Source organism: Talpa europaea, assembly GCF_964194135.1.
Source record: "Talpa europaea genome assembly, chromosome: 11".
Taxonomy (NCBI): Eukaryota; Metazoa; Chordata; class Mammalia; order Eulipotyphla; family Talpidae; genus Talpa; species Talpa europaea.
Genome location: NC_140078.1, coordinates 79406771 through 79424977, shown reverse-complemented (window position 1 = coordinate 79424977; position 18207 = coordinate 79406771). Strand labels below are relative to the sequence as shown.

At 40.8% G+C, this 18207-nt stretch overlaps 1 protein-coding gene across 23 annotated transcripts in view; it reads left to right on the top strand.

Annotated features, from left to right (window-relative positions):
• ARPP21 (cAMP regulated phosphoprotein 21) overlaps positions 1 to 16500 on the top strand; it is a gene marked incomplete at its 3' end in the record, with an annotated part of 105141 nt that extends 88641 nt beyond the window's left edge. For all 23 annotated transcript variants that reach the window (XM_084248000.1, XM_084247998.1, XM_084248005.1 and 20 more), the window contains 2 exons: positions 14213 to 14361; positions 16243 to 16500. In XM_084248000.1, coding sequence (XP_084104126.1) covers positions 14213 to 14361; positions 16243 to 16500 — 407 coding nt within the window. The remainder of the gene's footprint in view (positions 1 to 14212; positions 14362 to 16242) is intronic.
• Between the last annotated feature and the right edge of the window lie 1707 nt (positions 16501 to 18207).

The following is an 18207-nucleotide window of genomic DNA, read 5'->3' as shown; positions in this document are numbered from 1 at the left end:
ATGCAGTTTTGATGATTATGGAGTACAGCCCATTTTAATTCTGGTACTTTTGGGCTGTGTGACCCAAAACAATCCAGTTGATGTCTTGTGCTTCATTTTCATCCTCTGTAAAATGAGAGTAATAACTGACCCATTCCCACTGTACCTAGCTCAATGACTGCAATAAAACACTTGCAATAAATGTTTAGTATCATTTGGGATGAAGGAGCAGGAAGCTTGCTTTTCTTGGTTGAGTTCATGCAAGTCTGGACTGTGCATACCCACTATGTGACTGCCTCAGAATGTCAACTATTGGTCAAAACTACTCATGTCTACACTAAACATTGAAATGCAGTTAATGGGCTGATTTCAAAATTGTTTTATACCATTTTTTTGCAACTCATTACCATGATTCCCTGAACCTACAAAACACTTATATTCATGTTTTTCTTCCTGATGTCCTCCTGTGTGTTATCTTCAAAAAGCCTGTTGGAAGCTACTGGGTATAGGTTAGGTGAGCTGTAGTTCACATACCCAAGATGTATTCTCCAAGCTCTTAGTAATAACATAATAGGACTGACATGTGTGGGAGGGAAATGGCATTCTTGTTCAGCTCTGAAACACACGTTAACCTTCACCTACATCACACAACAATTCCTTAGTGTGACTGGGAAGCAGAGACTCCTGGTAGTTCAGCTGTCCTGCTTGCTGGAAGCATCATGGCATGTATCCTGGTGGAGTGACCAACAGAAATAGGATTTTGTCTCAGGTTATGAGGAATTCCATGTAATCCTGGATCAGTTCTTTCTGAGACCACTACACCTCAGCTTCATCCCCAGAGCTTATTAACCAGAAGATCTCAGATTCATTGTTCAGTCAGGTTGAATGACTGGAGGCTTGATGAGAGCCCAGAAGAGATTAGCTAACTCAGAGTATCAGCTGTGTGCTCCAAAGGGAAATAGGTGAGGTTCAGATTCCTTGTTTGCTTTTCTTTTAAGCCAAAGGAGGGTTGAGGCCAAGTCACATGGGAGCCTCACTACTGGGTAGCGAACTCACAGCAAGCTCTGTCCTAATGCACACGAAATCCCAAACCCCAAGCTTGGTTTTCCAGAGGCCTCACCAAATGCTAGCAGGAGATCTGAGATGTCAACATGATCTGTTCAGATGAATTGCTCTTCCTTCTCTCACTCCCTTTTTCAGCTCCCTCCCATGTTTCCTCTTCCCTTTCTTTTTGGACTTATCTCCTGCCACTGTCTCAATAGCAAGAGGTTCCATTAGGATGTTATACTGTGACTTCTTGACTTGCTGTTAGAAAGAATTTCTTTTTCCCAGAGTCAAATGGAATAAGAAACAGTTGACATCTGCTAAACTCATTCTTTATTCTGTTGTGATGGTGACAAATTGTTTCCCTTCTGCCACCCTCATGCATTGGCAGGACTGGGGCTCTCTGTTCTGAGTACATTACTTCTTCAAGTTTTTGTGTTTGGGCATTGTAGGGTAAATGAATTGACTAGGTTTTTTGCACCACTAGTTTCCATGGCTATCACCTGCAGCCTTGACCATGTTAATGCAGAAGGTGCTTGAGAGCGTGGGCGCAGGCACACGGGCCCGATTGTGGATACCTGCGCATCGGTGCGGGCACGCGTGAGTGCGCACAGCTGCACCTGGAGATCAGAGTTCTAAGGGTGGGGTCACTGAGAGGTGCAGGACAGCTGTGGGAGGACAAGCAGTGTGATTACAGGAGTGGCAAAAACATGAGAAAATGCCAGGGAGAGCCCAGAGAAGGAGTCAAGATTTGCAGGGGGCTGGAAGGCTCCGTTACCTCCTGAGCCCCCAGCCAGCCACCAACCCTGCCTTAGTGCCTCCCTAGAGGCATATTTTCCACTAAGCACCAGTGCAGGATTCTGGGATAGTGAGTACAATAAGGGCAGTTTCTTTATCAACATCTTCAATAAGTTCTTGAGACACTGAAAGTAGAATATGGGCTGAGGAGGAGATCCAGAGGATATGCTTTCTTTTCTAGAAGATTATCATCTACTGGGAAGCAGGACTTAAGTAAGTAATAAATATAATATGAGTCTATTACAGATGGAAAGTGCAAAGAGCAAAGTGCAATGAGCTCTAGCCAGCAGGGGAAGCAGGGAAAGCAGGGGATCAGAGTTGGGGATCAGATAATGAGGCAAGGTTGAGTGGCCAACAGTGAGACTCTGAAGCTCTGAGATGCTAGCGTGTAAGCCTCACTGGGTAAGGAGGAGCGAGAAGACTGGGGTCTTGCCAGGGCAAGAACCTGAGGCTTTGCAGCCTTCCCAGGCCTTCAGCCTGGGACATTGAAGACAGCAGTGGGGCGTCAACCCAGAGGGGTCCCTCTGCCTGAGGGTTCAGAGAGCCAGCTGAGCAATGTGGGGGGTGAGGTAGAGCGGGGGCTCCACAGAAGTCTTAACAGGAACCCCAGGAAACCAAGGTGACTATCTTAAGATACTTATGCTCCACTTGGGTGCTTATAAAGCAGCTAAACATGATGAACTGGAAGTATTACCCTTGAATGCCTTGGGTTGAAGGGAACAGGCAGCAAGTGAAGGATCTGAGTCATTTCTCTTCCCGCCCTAGAGTAGACCATTAAAAAATGAAACTGCTCTGTCATGGTAGAGATAGCCTGACCTGGAGGGATGATGAAAGAGACCTGAGAACAGACCACCTGTCTTTCCATTGCATTTTCACTTTAATTGTTGTGAAATAAGATTGATATGTTGACCAGAGCCACCAATTTTGCCAGCTGAAAAGTTCAGCACATCTGTATGTATAAACCTGAGAATTTCTGATTGTCTCAGTGTAGATGAAAATAACACTTTAACTAACAATTTGCTACACAGTGAGATTAAATATATTTACTATTACTGCTAGCAAGGATAGTCTGGAGTTTATATATGTGAATAGGAAGTATCTCTTTGTTGCTTAAAATTGAAAGATCTGGTATCCAGAGGCTTTGCTTTTGGGGCATCTGAAGGAATATTGATAATACATAATAATAGGGACTCAGATATGCTCCCCAAACTTTATAGTGAGGACTTTATAAATGTCTATCCCCAAATTATCCTTGGAACGTGTTGGTTATAGGAGAAGACATAAATAGACATAAATTTATACTAAGTTCAGTTGTGGGATCTTGGTGTTGACCTAGATGCTATAGGATACAGACTCAGTCAATCATTCTTGCTTGTAATAAACTGACCTTTTAATTTTTTGACATCCTACGGTGTAAAACTGACTGATCATATCTATCTGGATATAAAGGGAAAATGGAAAGCAACTAGTTCCTAGAAAGATTACACCTTGTCATGTATGTGTTCAAAGAATGTCTCCACTATGTAACAGAAAACATCGTATGACACTTTAGTTTCTTCATGGAAATTTAATTTGATTCCCTACTTGAGCAGTAGACCTGTTGATTGATTTTGAATGAAGAGTTTTGGGGATCATGGGCTTCATGTCCATCTTTACTGAAGACTTCCTTCAGTAATTACAATTTCATGTGAGTTGAGGGATACTGAACAGGCTTATAACATAAATAAGGTCCTCTTTCCTTCAGATTCTTTTCAGAAGTTAACATGGTTGTCTTCTGTTACCTTCCTAAAATTATTTTTATGGCATTTTTTTAGTTGAGATCACATTGGTGTATGACAGTTGGTATGATTTAGGGGTGCATGTTCACATGTCATCAGATGTATGTTACCACACCACACCCACCACAAGAGTATCCATAATCCTTCCTCATAGCCCACTGTCTCCCTCGTTTACTGTGTCTCCTCATAAACTCTCTGAGCTCTTTGTCTTCAAGTTGGCAGCTATAAAAGACCCAGACACTTCACTGCTGGATCAAATGAGGTGTAGAGTAGTGAGAGGTGACACTGAAAGCTTTCAGATGGTCCAGAGAGAAAAATTAGATTCAGGTTGGAACCTGACACTCAGGTTCCAACCTTGTTGGTTGTGTGCATCCAATGATTTTTAATGTGCTATGAATCCTGACAGGTCCATAAATTTTCTTATTTCCTCCCTGGTGTTTAATCTTTTTTCCCTTTATTTCCATTTTCAAAATATGTACACACACACACACACACACCCCTCATGTTAAAACAACAAAAAATCTTGTGAACTCTAAGCCCCCCTCTCACTCTCTACTCAGCTCTCCACCATGCCCTTGGTTTCACTGTCAGGTTCATCAAAGGAATCCCTGTTTTTCCTTTCATTTCCTACCTGACTGCTTTAGTCATCATTGTCTTGGCTTTTGTCAAGATCAGCAGTAGGATTTGGCACCCAGATTCTACTTTCTTCTCTGTCTTGAAAGTGCTGCAGATTTAGTCACCAACATGTTTGTCTTTCTTGAAATCTCCCCTCTCTCTCTTCCGTGATGCCATTCTCTTCTGGTCCTTTTCTCATTTTCCTTCCCTTCTATTGAACTTTCATTACCTCAGAACAATATTTGAATAATATAGTGTTTTAGGGCTCCATCTTTTTTTAAGATTTATTTATTTATGCATACAAGAACTGGGGTACAGGCCAGAGATGCAGGAGGGTGAGAGGATTCACCAGAGACAGAGTGGGGAACAGAACAGGCAGACTGACTGAAACACACTGCTGAGGGGAGCAGCGGGCGAGCCAGAAGAGGTCTGCTGCACCATGTGGGATTCTCGCCAGTTGGCTGGGATTGAACCCACACTGCAGAGGGTGCAGACAGCTTCACAGTGTCAAAGTACACTTCACAGTGTCAAAGTACAACCAAAGTACAGTCAAACGCTCAACCACCTGTGCCACCAGGGAGGCCTAGGGCTCCATCTTGATTGTCTACTCAATGTATACCCTCTTATATACTGTCTGTGGAAGAAACTGTGTTCTGACAACTTCCCTTCCAAATCTGCACCTCTGAATTCATTGCCTGAGGTCCAGAACCCATTAGCTCATGGGTTTACTGATGATCTCCATTTACTTGTCTCCTTTGTATCTACAGGAAAAGGCACACAGTCAACTCCCTTATCCAAATCAGAACTTAGGATTTTTCTTGGATCGTTCCTTTCTGTCTTCCCAACCTACTGTTCATAAATGCAAATTTCTGATGGGTGACCACCAAATATTACTCTAATGTGTCCCTTCTCTCCATTGCTACCACAGCAAACCTAGTTCATGTCTTGAGTCAGTTATGGCCTTGCAGGAGAATCCCTACCTCCAGGTATGTACCCTCTCAGTGATTCCTGAAGGAAATTTTGAAATGGCTATCTATTATTTTATCATTTTGCTTATAAACCTTACAATGTACCCTCAACATTTCATCATGAAGTTCCAGTGTCACAAATGGTTTTCAAGGCCCTGGGATTTACACCCTGTTCCCTTTCTACCCTCCTATGCTTTCTCCCCATTTCTAACCTGCTACCACCTCTAAATACTTAGAATCATTGAACATAGCTGTCACCTCTCTAGGCTTTTCACATGCTGGTCATCATGTTTATACCACCTTTCTCCTGATTATCCCCATTTCTGGCCACCCCATTAGCAAACACCTACTCATCTTCTTCTAATGCTAGGTTCAAGCCTATCTTCTGGAAGATTTCTACTACATGCCTCTCAATTTTCCACTCACACCATAAGTCGCTTTCCCTCTTTAGCTACCATAGTGCTAGCCCAGTGCACTGCAAGTTTCTAACCTGTTGTTCTTGCACCAAATGTCAAAGAACAAATAGTTAACAAGCCCTGAAAAGGAAAGGGAAAAAGAACAAAATTGAAGTGAACTGAAAATTTGACTGCTTGACATTGAATTTAGGTCAGTGGTGTGCTAGAGCAATCTTTTTTTTTTCCTTTAACTCAGAAGAAAACTGAAAAGTCAGGAATTTTACTGGTTGGTTGTAAGCTATTTGTAGTTTGAAATTGGCCATGGTGGTGATATTTATTCCAGGGAAATCATCAAGTATTACAAATCATGGATTTTGTTTTTTGTTCTGGTTATTAATGGATATTCATGATTATGGCATAATCAGGTAATCCATGCTCATGTTCACCAAATAGGTGACACTATAATCCCTAGGTGCCTCTTTCTGGTGGTTCACATCCTATGTACTTGGCCAATGTGCCTCTTATTTCCATTCCTGCCACTCTGCGTTAGTTCATATTCTTTTTCTCTGCCCTAGATTGGTGCTTTTCTCCCTGTAGACTCTACCAATGAAACAATTACACTGCTACCTCTACCACTCGAATAATGTTTGGGTAAGAACTATACTAGTCTAGAAATGAACAAAAGAAGATAGTTATCGGAGACCTCACCTGTCTCCCTGCTGCTCCCCTCAGTAGTGTGTTTCAGTAGATCTGCCTGTTCTTCTCCCCATTGTCTCTGTGGAGAACTCTCACCCCCCGCACCTCTGGCCTGCACCCCAGTTCTTTTATGCAAAAATAAATTTTAAAAAGATAAGAATCCTTGCATACTTTGGAAAGTTAATAGAGGTCACTTTTTATTCACCATTAGTTGCTTATGAGATAGTTTTTCCAGTTGTAGTGATAGCTGGATTTTTACAGATTATATCTGAGTATAACATTTATTTTCAAAATAGTTGGCGAGGGCTACCCTGAAGTTCTGTGACAGTGACAGCCATTGGATCACAATGGTGTTCGGACGGACCCTACAACTTTTGACCTCATGATTAGCCTATTCTAGTCAACTGATCAACTGCAATGCATCAATGAAAATATCCATGGGGGGGAATGTTTATATGGGAACAGTGATTACAGCCACTTCCATCTTGACTTTGCCCCAAGCCAGTCTGGGAAAAGAGTACCTTACCTTTGCCCAGAGCAGTTTGCTGCCACCCAGCCTGGTTTCAAGTCTGTCCATAATTAACACTGGTGGAGCAAGAATGCCGAAAAGCCATATTTTCTTCTAAGCCACACAACCTCATTAAGAAAGTAAAACGTTTGTAAGTCTTTCATGAAGCTTCTCTCCCCCTGGGTTGTTGAAGCTCTCTGGCTGTCAGCACAGCACTATGGGCCAGGAAAGTTCAGAGAATTACTTCAATAATATGACAGCCTCTTCCATTTAAAATGGAATTCAATGCTGGCTTCCCTTGGAGGCATTCATTGAAATTCTGTGCATGATCCATTCCTCTAGTCATTTAACAATGTCTCTCATGTTTGCCCTGATTTAAAAAAAAAAAAGAGGGAGAGAGAAAGAAAACCAGCTTTGTAGTTGCGATAACATGGATCAGGATGGTATAATTGCAGTGAAGAAGCCCCCGAGCTTGCAGTAATAGGAGGGTTCATCTGATGTGTACTGCCATTAGAAAGTGACCCATGCGTGGATGTTCTCGGGGGACAGTAAAGAGGCTTTTAAGAATTACACTCTGTGCAATATGAAAGCTAATGAGCAAAAGAGCAAGTACGAAGAAAAACTACTGCTTCAGGAAGCAGAGTTCCACTTAAGGCCTGTCACAGCTTTCCTCAAATTCATTAGAATGGACTGGCCTTCACGGGCTGTGTCTGCATTACCTCCTTCTCATGCCGGCTCCCCTCAGGCCATTCTGCATCATGTTCCTTGGGAATTAAAACCACTGAATAATAAATGGTGAGGATAAGAAAGAGAATAGACACGGAGATGGGCCATAAACAAGGCAGATGAGCACAAGATGAAAGAAGTCATAATGGGTTTCACAAGCATGGAAGAAAAATAAAAGCAATTTCTTGTACTTCCTTTTTGAAATGTTAGGACATTTTAATTAGTTAATACTATTTTACTTCATATATGTGACCAGAGTACTGTCTGATTATGATTTCCAGTCTAGCTATTTTTACCCTGTTTTAATTTTTGATGTGTTTTAAGATTAAAAAAAAATGTTTTCTAAATAGACCTGTTTTCTTGTTCTAAGTTGTAGTTGGGGTTTTGGGTCATGTAAATTGGGAGGTGAGCATCTAGTCAAAATGCTTTAAGAGAATCAAACCTGGCTTTTCAAAGTTGATCCCACTCCATTGGGATTTGCCACCTAGTAGATGTACTGGGCACCTGTAAAGGCCAGTGAAATCAGATGGATTCCTGAGTGTCCAAGGATCCCCTGGTTCTGAGAGGCTTCACTGTCCATACAACTGTTGAGTTTATCTCCACTTCACATGAGGTTGGGGTAGTTGGCCTGGGACATCTATTACCCCAAGCCCACCTTGCTGTAGAATAGGCTGTGTTTCCTCTTTCAGGGAACCTTAGCGATACCAGGATTGCATGCTCTTCATCTGTTCTCCCCGCCAAAACCTTCCAAAATGCAGAGGTGGATAAAGCATGAATGGTGCCCTGGCCTTAGAGAAGTACTATAGTAACAAAATAAAACTCAGTAACAAAATAAAACTCAGAAACAAATCCATAGTTTTCACAGAATTAGAAAGCATAGTGATTGCAGTCTACCAACTCCAGAAGTACAACCATCGCCAAGAACCAGGGAAGTCTTGATTTCTCCAGGTCCACATGTGCTATCCTTGGCTGTCTTGACATATCCCTGTGTGTCTTCTTTCTCTTACCTATTTTTATCTTTCAGACACTATAAGAACTATTTTTGTATCCCAAAGCCCAGTGATTTTCTAGGGGCAGTCCATTGCCAGAAAGAGTGAAATGACAAAACTGACTTACATTTAATAGAGAAGTTGGTTATTTTCATCTTATATTTTATTTTAAAATCATTTTTAAAAAGGACTCCAGAGTAAAGATATGGTCTTCAAAGAGTGCCAGAAAAGGCATAATTTGAAACGGCCCTGGTAATTGAAAACTGTAGTTTCTGCTGATTGGAAACTAATGAAGTAAAGAAAGTCACTAGAATTCTTTTGACTAAACCCCACCCTGCTCCACCCTACTGTCTGTTGTCCAATTACCTGACAAACCTTTCCATGTCATTGAGTGGTATGAGCAGATTTGACATGGTGATTATGCTTTACCTTTAATTTTCTTTCTTTGATGAGAGCAAGATCTTCTTCAACAAACTGTAGATCACAGCTCTTGTCCTCTTTTTACTTAATAAACTATTGAAAAAAAGAATTAATGCAATAAATATCCATTGAGCACTTGCCACACTAAAGGTATTATGTTAGGGTATGAGAGTAGGAAGAATGTAATAAGTAGTACTATAATTTAGTGAGTAAAAGCAAAGTGTGATGAAGTCAGAAAACCACAACTTAAATTCTAGATTTCTCGCCTCCTGACCTAACAAGTTCATTCTTACAACTCTCTAAGTCACAGTTTCCTCTGTTGTAAAAGAGCTGATTAATAGTGACTGCCTCTCAGACTTGCGACAACAGGTGAAAGAGTTTAATGCACTGCTTGGAATAAAGTAAGTGATCCACAAATATAGTTAGTTAGATAGTTTATAATGGAAAATCTTCAAAGATGGAAATGTAGAAACAATACGAAAGCAAGAAAGAGAAGTAGACCAATATTTGGAAAGTGACACAATGCTGAACTATAAAAATTCATCAAAGGGAAAAGCCAGTTCTGGATAAGTATTTTTCTTCTTCGTATTGTTCTCCACCCTTGCCACAGCTGAACTACTGTAACTGCATCTCAAAACTACAAAGAGCAAATTTGAGATGCATAATCAAGTAACTAGTCTGTTCCTTAGGAACTCTGAGAAATATTTATACCAAGATAACTGATTTTTCTGTTAAGCAGATTATTAATTTTAATTATCAAAAAGACATCTACCATATTAAGATACTTCATTCAATAAATTTAACATGTAACTTGCTCTGCTTGGTTGGTGGAAGCAGTGAGAACTGATTAACTTTGCAATCAATTTATTCTTTTTTTCATAATTTTTTTTAAAGATGCAGAAGCTGCTGATTTTTTTTAAAGATTTATTTATTTATTTATACAAGCACTGGGTACAGTCAGAAGTACAGGAGGGTGAGAGAATTCACCAGAGCCAGAGCAGGGAACAGAACAGGCAGACTGACGAAATACACTGCTGAGGGAAGCAGCGGGTGCAGCAGGAGAGGTCTGTGCACCATGTAGGACCCTCGCTGGCGGTCAGGGATCGAACAGGCACTGCAGAGGCTGTGGGCAGCTTCACAGCCCAGCACTCAACCACTGTGCCACCAGGGGAGGCCCTGCAATCAATTTATTCTATAGCTACTTGCCCTCTCAAGTACTCCCTTTCCCGTCTTCAGCCTCCATAACCAACAGCAACAGCCAGGTAACAAACCCTGAGAATCTATGTACTATGTGATCATTTCATTCATCCAAAAGGTTGGATCTGTGACAAAGTATTTAAATGAGATTTAAAATATCAGTTGCAATCAAGCCAATTTATAATTCTTAATCCATTTACTTTCTGATTTTTCATAACTGTGTGTATCAAGGAAAACATTTCCTAGCCAGAATATTAATGAATTATCCTTAAATTATAAATAATCAGTAATTGTTGCAGTTTCATAGAAGCACTATTAAATTTTCAGATTTATAATATTCAAACTATTAAATCTTAGCACCCTTCGAGTTTAGCAGAGTACATACTTTCATTTGCTAGGAAGCATTTGTCCATTGCTAACTTTCTCACCTGCATAAAATAAGTGACACATCTGAGTGAAAAATTGAATTAATCGCAAATGAGAAGGACTGAATAACAACAGCTCATGTCTTTATGAACTCTGTAGCAAACCTACAGGGCAGATGCTGTGCTGGTGTTGTTTAGTAAGATGATTTATAGCTTGCTAATCCTCAATAAACATGAAAAACTGATCATTTCACAGCAAGGCATTGACAAAGTAACACATTCCGCATTTGAATATATGAGAGGAGTAGGTTGGACCAGGGCTGCCATATCTGCCTTCTGAGTGCCGTATCCCCAGGCAGACATGCCTAGTTCATCCTTAGGTCACTGCTAGCACATTTCTATTCGTCTCTTCCTGGACCAGAACTCTGATTCCCATTCCAAACAGCCTCCTGTCTTAAGGACCAAACTGCTACCTATCTTGGTAGCATCATTTAAAGAAATGGGCACCGCCAATTCAGCCATTCCAGGCATAAATGTCTTGCCTGAAGAGCAAATTGAGAAATGAATGAGATTCATGAATAAAAATTGGGCTTTCCTTACTCTTAAGTTTTCATTCTGAAATATAAAGCATTATTTGCTCCCCACATAAATCTTTATTTGCCTTAAGTGTGTATACTGTGGGAACTCCAGTGCAGAGCTGGTAGCACACTGCTCTGCATAACTGAATATTGAAGTTCACAAATCATCAGCAGAGGAGGCCTGGGGATGAGGAGAAGCTGAGGTGTGACTTCTTCTGTGCTCTCAGCTAAGAGAAATCCTGGTCTCAGGCTCTGCACCTTTATTGGGATGAAGTCACACAACCTCATCTCTCTCTTTCTCTCCTTGAATAGTATTTGGTGTTTGCTTCCTTGTTCTACCAAGACATGCTGGTTTTTGTGTGTCTTAATAGCTCTATTATCATAAGACTTATTTTGCTTTCACCCCAATTTTGGTTTAGAGCTGGTGTAATAAATAAATCTCTCAGAGGCCACCTTAATTTATTTTTGAGCAGGCTCTGTGAAACAGTCATTTTGAAGATGACTCTGTGAAAGGATGGAAGTTTCCAATAAGTAAATACATAAATAATCTTCAGAGGCAAGGCCACTGCCCCCTCCATGCCTCCTCTCAGCCTTTCCTCTCTGCTTTTGTTTATGTAGTAGCTGTGTGTATTCTTCAAAATGTCCATTGAGGGCAACTGGGCTTGCATTATATTATCCAATATAAGTAAAAAATTTAAAAGCATAGCTCTTCTTCAACCAGAAGTAAGGTTTTATTATGTGCACCATTGCGAGGACTTGAGAATGCATTCCCTTTGCTGGCATTTTGCTCTGAAACTAAATGGTAAGGAAGACTGTTGGCTATATGTTTTCTACTGTTGTGCCAAATTATTGATATTTTCCTCCATCTATAGCAATTTATTCTATAATGAATTTGATGGAGTTAGCAATAATGCCATAATAAAACAATAAGAGAGAAAAATCATTTTGCAGGGCCAGTGGGTATTGGAGGGGAAGATCTCTGGAATGGTAAATGGTAGAGAACAATTTTTGTAAGTAATATTACAAAATGTCTCTGTATATAAACATTCTGGGAGGGTGTGAGGACAGTGAATGTGCCTTTGTAGCATTTCTGGTTCCCAAATACAATGTTTTTTCCTTGTATAAACTGTAAACAATTTAGGTATGCAGACCTCTAAGCTGATGTGACTAGTCTTAAACAGACCTGCTGAAGGAAGAGTTTAATTGCAGTGTGGACAAAATGTAGCTGGCGGGAAGGTGGCTATTACACGTAATTATATTTTAATGTGTGGTGTCTTTACGAAATGTTTTTAAATAAGTTAAAACCACTGTGAAGGTGATAGAGGGTGAGTAATGTGAATGTAAAACAACGGGGTACATATACACCATGGAATATTACTCAGCAATCAAAAAAGATAAACACATGCAGTTTGCAGCAACATGGATGGAGCTAGAAGGGATCATGCTCAATGAAATAAGTCAGAAAGAAAAAGAAAAATACTGGATGGTCTCACTCATAGCAGGAATTTAGAAAACCTAAATAAGAGACCAGGGAAAGCACTAATCAATACAAAGTAATAATCAAAATCAACAAGAAACTGTAAACCAGAGATACACTACAGGGTGGGGGGGGGGGAGGGGTGGGCAGAGGAAGAACTAGAGTCAAAATAAGGGGGGGGTGCAATTGTATGGGGAATATAACCGAAATGAAAATGCATACATTGTGCAAAGATGAAAAATGATGTAAGAATTATATAAAATAAAACATTGAAAATAAATAAAACAATGGGGCATATGTAAAGGCTAAAGGGTAACTAAAAAGCACACATTTGCTGCGACCCCCATTACAAGCCTCGGGCAGGGCTCCCATCCTGGCTTTCCTGCCAACCTTGTTCTCTCAGGTGTTCCAAATTTACTGCACTGTTTTTTCATTCTCCTGTCATGAATTGGGCTGACCTCATTCAGCTACTATTTGCAAGTCGTGTTTCCCTGTGAGTGTATGGTGAAGACAGCATAGTATTGTCTTCTGTAAAGACTATAGAATGTTATCAGTCTTCCATACAGTTGAAGCTCTCCAATGCACTCATTTAGCAATGCTTATTGATTAGGAATTTGTTTACCCTATATTTCAATTTTTAAATATGGTTGTATAACTTAGCTTAGGGTTTATGTTAAGGAAATGTAGGATTTAAAAAATTTTTGTCTCCGAATTGTATGAAGACGACAGTCCACTTATTGAGTCTGTATAGTCAATATGAATTCTGTCAAGAACGTTGTTTTACAATAGGAAGTGAATCTTTTATTTGTCTACCACCATATCATTTTCACCTTAATAAGAACTTTGTTTCCAAGATTTATATGGACAATTCACAGCTTTTCTTTAAGAATGCATATTAAACCCCTTGTGGTGGTGACAATGAAAACAATTAGAATATATAAATTTTAGTGCACTTAGAAAAGAAAGAATACCAAGCAACCCAAAAGCCAGACAAGTTTCTTAGTTGTTGTATCCTGTATTATATGTATGCAATTACTCAGTAGGTGTTTTAGCAGGAACCTTCTCTTGGGAACTAGTGGTAAGAAAGAATAAAAGCTTGCCATGCCTTCTACTTACTGTGGCCTTTTGTCTAAATCACTGGGCATTGAATTACTCACGTTAATGAATCATTTTGTTGACTACAATGTGAAAAATATAATGAAAAATATAAAATTAATAGACCGGTGTTATCTGTGTGAAGTGACTTTGGGCAAAACAGGTGAAAGAGTAAGAGAATGAATCAATTTGATGAGGAAAAAAATCTTTAGTGTCAGCATCTGGAGAAGCACAGATTATAAAGAAAAATGCAAAGGTCACAATTGTTAGCAATCACCAGATGTCAGTACAGGTCCCTGTCTGTCATGAAGAATCTAGCATTGTCACAACGTATCTGTTGGGCCGTTCTGCATGAGGATGCGCATATCACTGGATGTTTTGGAACCATGATCTTAGCCACTTTTAGAAGCATTTCAGGAAATAAATTTTCTGGATCTCACATTCCCCACATGGAGATGGAGATGCCTGAAAGCTGCCTTGGGAACACATGCCCTCCCCTATGAAATATCACTTCTTCCTGTTCTTCCTGGCACATCCAATTCAAAAAGTGTTTTTTGTTTGTTTTTTTGTTTTTATTTTTGCAGGTTACCAGCCGGTTTTGTCCGGTCAACAGGGGTTCCAAGGCCTAATGGGAGTGCAGCAGCCACCTCAGAGTCAGAGCGTGATGAGCAACCAACAGGGAACTCCGGTGCAGAGTGTGATGGTCTCCTACCCAACAATGTCTTCTTATCAGGTGCGTATCAGCAGCTTTGCAAATTGTGCTATAGAGTAGCAATGGTGGGTGCTAGGCTTAGCTACTATTGGTGGTTGATGTTTTATAAAAAAAATTATTAATGTATTTTCTTAGCTCATGACTCATTTTGGTACAGTATTTCCCCGCCCCCCCCCCACCACACAGGAGTAGTCCCCATAGATTTCTCCCACCACTGTAGTCTCTTATGCTTTTCCCTCCCCTGTTTTGACCCCTCATCCTCCCTCTCCCCTGCTGATGTAGACAGTAGAAGGCTGACTTTGAATCAGTGTAGAAAAGGGGAAAGATATGCTTCTATACTTTGTGTGGTTTAGTGAATGCTCTGCTAAATTTGGTCCCATAATACCACTTTTATTCATGGAACGAAATTCTTTCAAGTTCTATCCATGAGGATCATTGGACTGAATTTTTGTTTATTGGGGAAAAAATCAAATTATACTGAATTTTTGTTTACTGGGGAAAAATCACTTTTTTATATTAAATTTTTATTGACCTATCCTTGGGTATATTGTGTATGTTATCAAGGTTATAGGTTCACACCTCTTGAGTTGTATGTTACCACTCCACATCTACTTCCAAGGCATCAGTAATTCTTCATAGTTCACGGGGGTCCCCCTCTCACCTTCTCTAAACTCCTATGCAATTTTTAAGAAGTGGGGATACTGGCCAGAGTCATGGGTGGGAGGAGGGGGTGAGAAGATTCACCAGAGAGTGAGGGGAGTAGAACAGGCAAATGTACCAAAATACACTGCTGAGGGGAGCAGAGGGCGAGACAGGAGAGGTCTTCTGCGCCATGTGGGCTGCTCCCCAGCCGGCCAGGGATCGAACTCATGCTGCAGAGGCTGTGGACAGCCTCACAGTGCTGTGCTCAACCACCTACTCCACCAGGGAGGCCCCACCTCTATGCATTTTTGTATACATGCAAAGAAACTTCATTCCACAGAAGTTATAGTATTTTATTTTTTAAGATTTATTTATTTACACAAGAACTGGGGTACAGTCAGGGGTGCGGGAGGGTGAGAGGACTCACCAGAGACAGAGTGGGGAACAGAACAGGCCCATGGACCGAAGACACTGCTGAGGGGAGCAGCGGGTGAGGCAGGAGAGGTCTGCCGCACCATGTGGGTTTCTCCATGGCTGGCCGGGAATCGAACTGGCATTGCAGAGGCCATGGATGGCTTCACAGTGCGGCGCTCACCCACTGCGCCACCAGGTGAGGCCCAATTATGGTATTTTAAAGAGGTATCTCAGATTCATTTGAAAGGAATTTGTGGGACTAGCAATTGCATTTTCCAAGCTAAGCCTACATTGAGTAAGTAAAAGTGTTGTACACCCCTTTTTTGTGATTTACATCCTGAAAGTTACAAGTGAAGAGTCAAAATGATAATGCTTTATTTAGTAAATTCAGCTGATTCGGTGCATCTGGTCCTGGAGAGCCTGTCATCAGGCCCTGGTGATCCTTTTTCGCAGCAGGTTCTAGCTCCAGCTTCTCAATAGGTATTCTTTCACAGCCTAAGTTAGGGCTTCCCTAGGGGCTAAGGCTCACAGCTCTAACCACTGCAGCCTGAGTTCGAGCCCCGGCCAAGGAGCCAACCCATAAGGGCGCCCTGCTGCTCCTGCGCTCCCCCTAGGAGGGCGTGTGCGTGCTTGTTGTTGGGTGTGCGTGCTTGTTGTTGGGTGTGCGTGCTTGTTGTTGGGTGTGCGTGCTTGTTGTGCGTGCGTGCTTGTTGTGCGTGCGTGCTTGTTGTGCGTGCGTGTTGGGTGTGCTTTGTGGAAGTTGGTGTCATCTATAAGGGAATTGGAAAGCTCAAGTGATCATCCCTATAGCCTCTTCTATGTAAAGTTCTCTTGTGTCTTCTACAGGTGCCAATGACCCAAGGTTCTCAAGGACTGCCCCAGCAGTCCTACCAACAGCCAATCATGCTCCCTAACCAGGCGGGTCAAGGGTCACTCCCAGCTACTGGAATACCTGTTTACTGCAATGTCACACCGCCGACCCCTCAGAGCAATGTCAGGCTGATTGGTCCACACTGCCCCTCCAGCACTGTCCCCGTGATGTCAGCTAGCTGCAGGACAAACTGTGCAAGTATGAGCAATGCTGGGTGGCAGGTCAAATTCTGAGAGCTCTGGCTGAGGTACAGTTCTTCAGCTATTAACGCATGGCCTTTAAGGGAAGAGGAGCAAGGTGGGAAAACTGGCTGAGGACTTAAGTATTCACTCATTGCTCAAATGTATGCTGCTGGTATTCTGTACAAAGCAAAGACTAATACACATGTTAGTTGGTTAATGGTGCATATTTCTGTCATGTCTGCTAGGTATGCCTTTATAGCTTAGCTAGTGACATGAATTCATCAAGGTAAGATTTTCTCCTACCACTGAATACCACTGTGTAGATTATATCCCTTATTTGGATTATTAGTTTTGTACTTTGTGTTGAGTTTGTGATGCTAAAGTATTTAAAAAATTATATACTGAAATCACCTTGTACCAAAGCTGTAATGGAAATGAAGAGAAATGATGAATGGAAGGAATAATTTATATACACCATAGAGTTTTCTTTTTTTAATGGATATATACTGTATTGTAGTGTTTAATCAAAATAAAATTATTTGACCTTATGGAGGAAGGTCATGTTTTTACCACCAGTTTGGTTCACTGCCGCTTCTAGCATGTGTCCTCTGTTTCTCTCCACCATTTAAGCACATATTTCACAAGTAATGCATAAAAAAAGATAGTGTAGATACTCGTCGGTGAACAGACATTATATTGGGAGGGGTGGTAGGCAAACACTTAGCCAGCTGGGCGTACAGTACAAGGGTCCTGGACATCAGAGGCCATCTATTCATCCGCCCACTAATGTATACCTGGCTTTGAAGTTTGGGGCCATTGAAAGCCTGTCACTATACTTCCCCAAGTAGGAACATTGGAGTGTTTCTGGGAACAACAGCTCAGTACCAAATCTTCACTTAGGTTCTACCACCTCCCTTATATTTAAAGTGAAATTAGAAGTGGCATTGTCTAAATGTACCAATTATATCATGTCACATGATTTCAAGTGCCTCAAGTATTGACAGTGATTCAGAAACCCAAGGGTGTTGATGTTTTCCCTGATATCTTAAAATGAGTTAAGCTATAGCAATATATCTTTGGTCACAAAAGCCCAGAACATTGGCAAAAACATTTAAAAGAAAATTATTCTAATCCCCAAACATTTAAACCCCTGTGGATTCTGCAGGTAAGATTGATTTATGACAACCTTTGAAAAATAATAATAGTACACTGACTCTCAGCTTTGGCCCTTTTGGGAGATATTTAATAGGACAATAAAACCCCACAGCCTTCACTTTGCTATCACAATACAATGACTAATAGTTTTATATTTTATACTCCCTAGCTAAAAAAAAACACTTACCACTGAGAGAGCTATGGAAAGTATCTGAGCAAAGGTTCCCGTTATTTTTCACATGATCACATATTCCATATAAATGACTAGCCTAAAACACCACATAACAGATTATCTTTCCTAATTTCATACCATTGTCTTCTTTTAAAGGAAAAAGAGAACTCTGACATGTATTCTCAGTAGGTTCATTTATGTCCCATTTTTCCAAAACTTTGTCTACTGATTTCTTCATCATAAAGAAGTCCTAACCATGAAATATGTTATTTTAAAAAAAGATGCAACATTTTTTATTGAGTCATTACAGCAATATGCTGAGTAGCTCTTAAACCAGTAACTGCTCTGAGGAGCAATGTATTTGCCCAATAAATATCTTCCTCTAATGGAAGGAGAGGGGCTGACCAATAAAGATTGATTTCAATATAGGT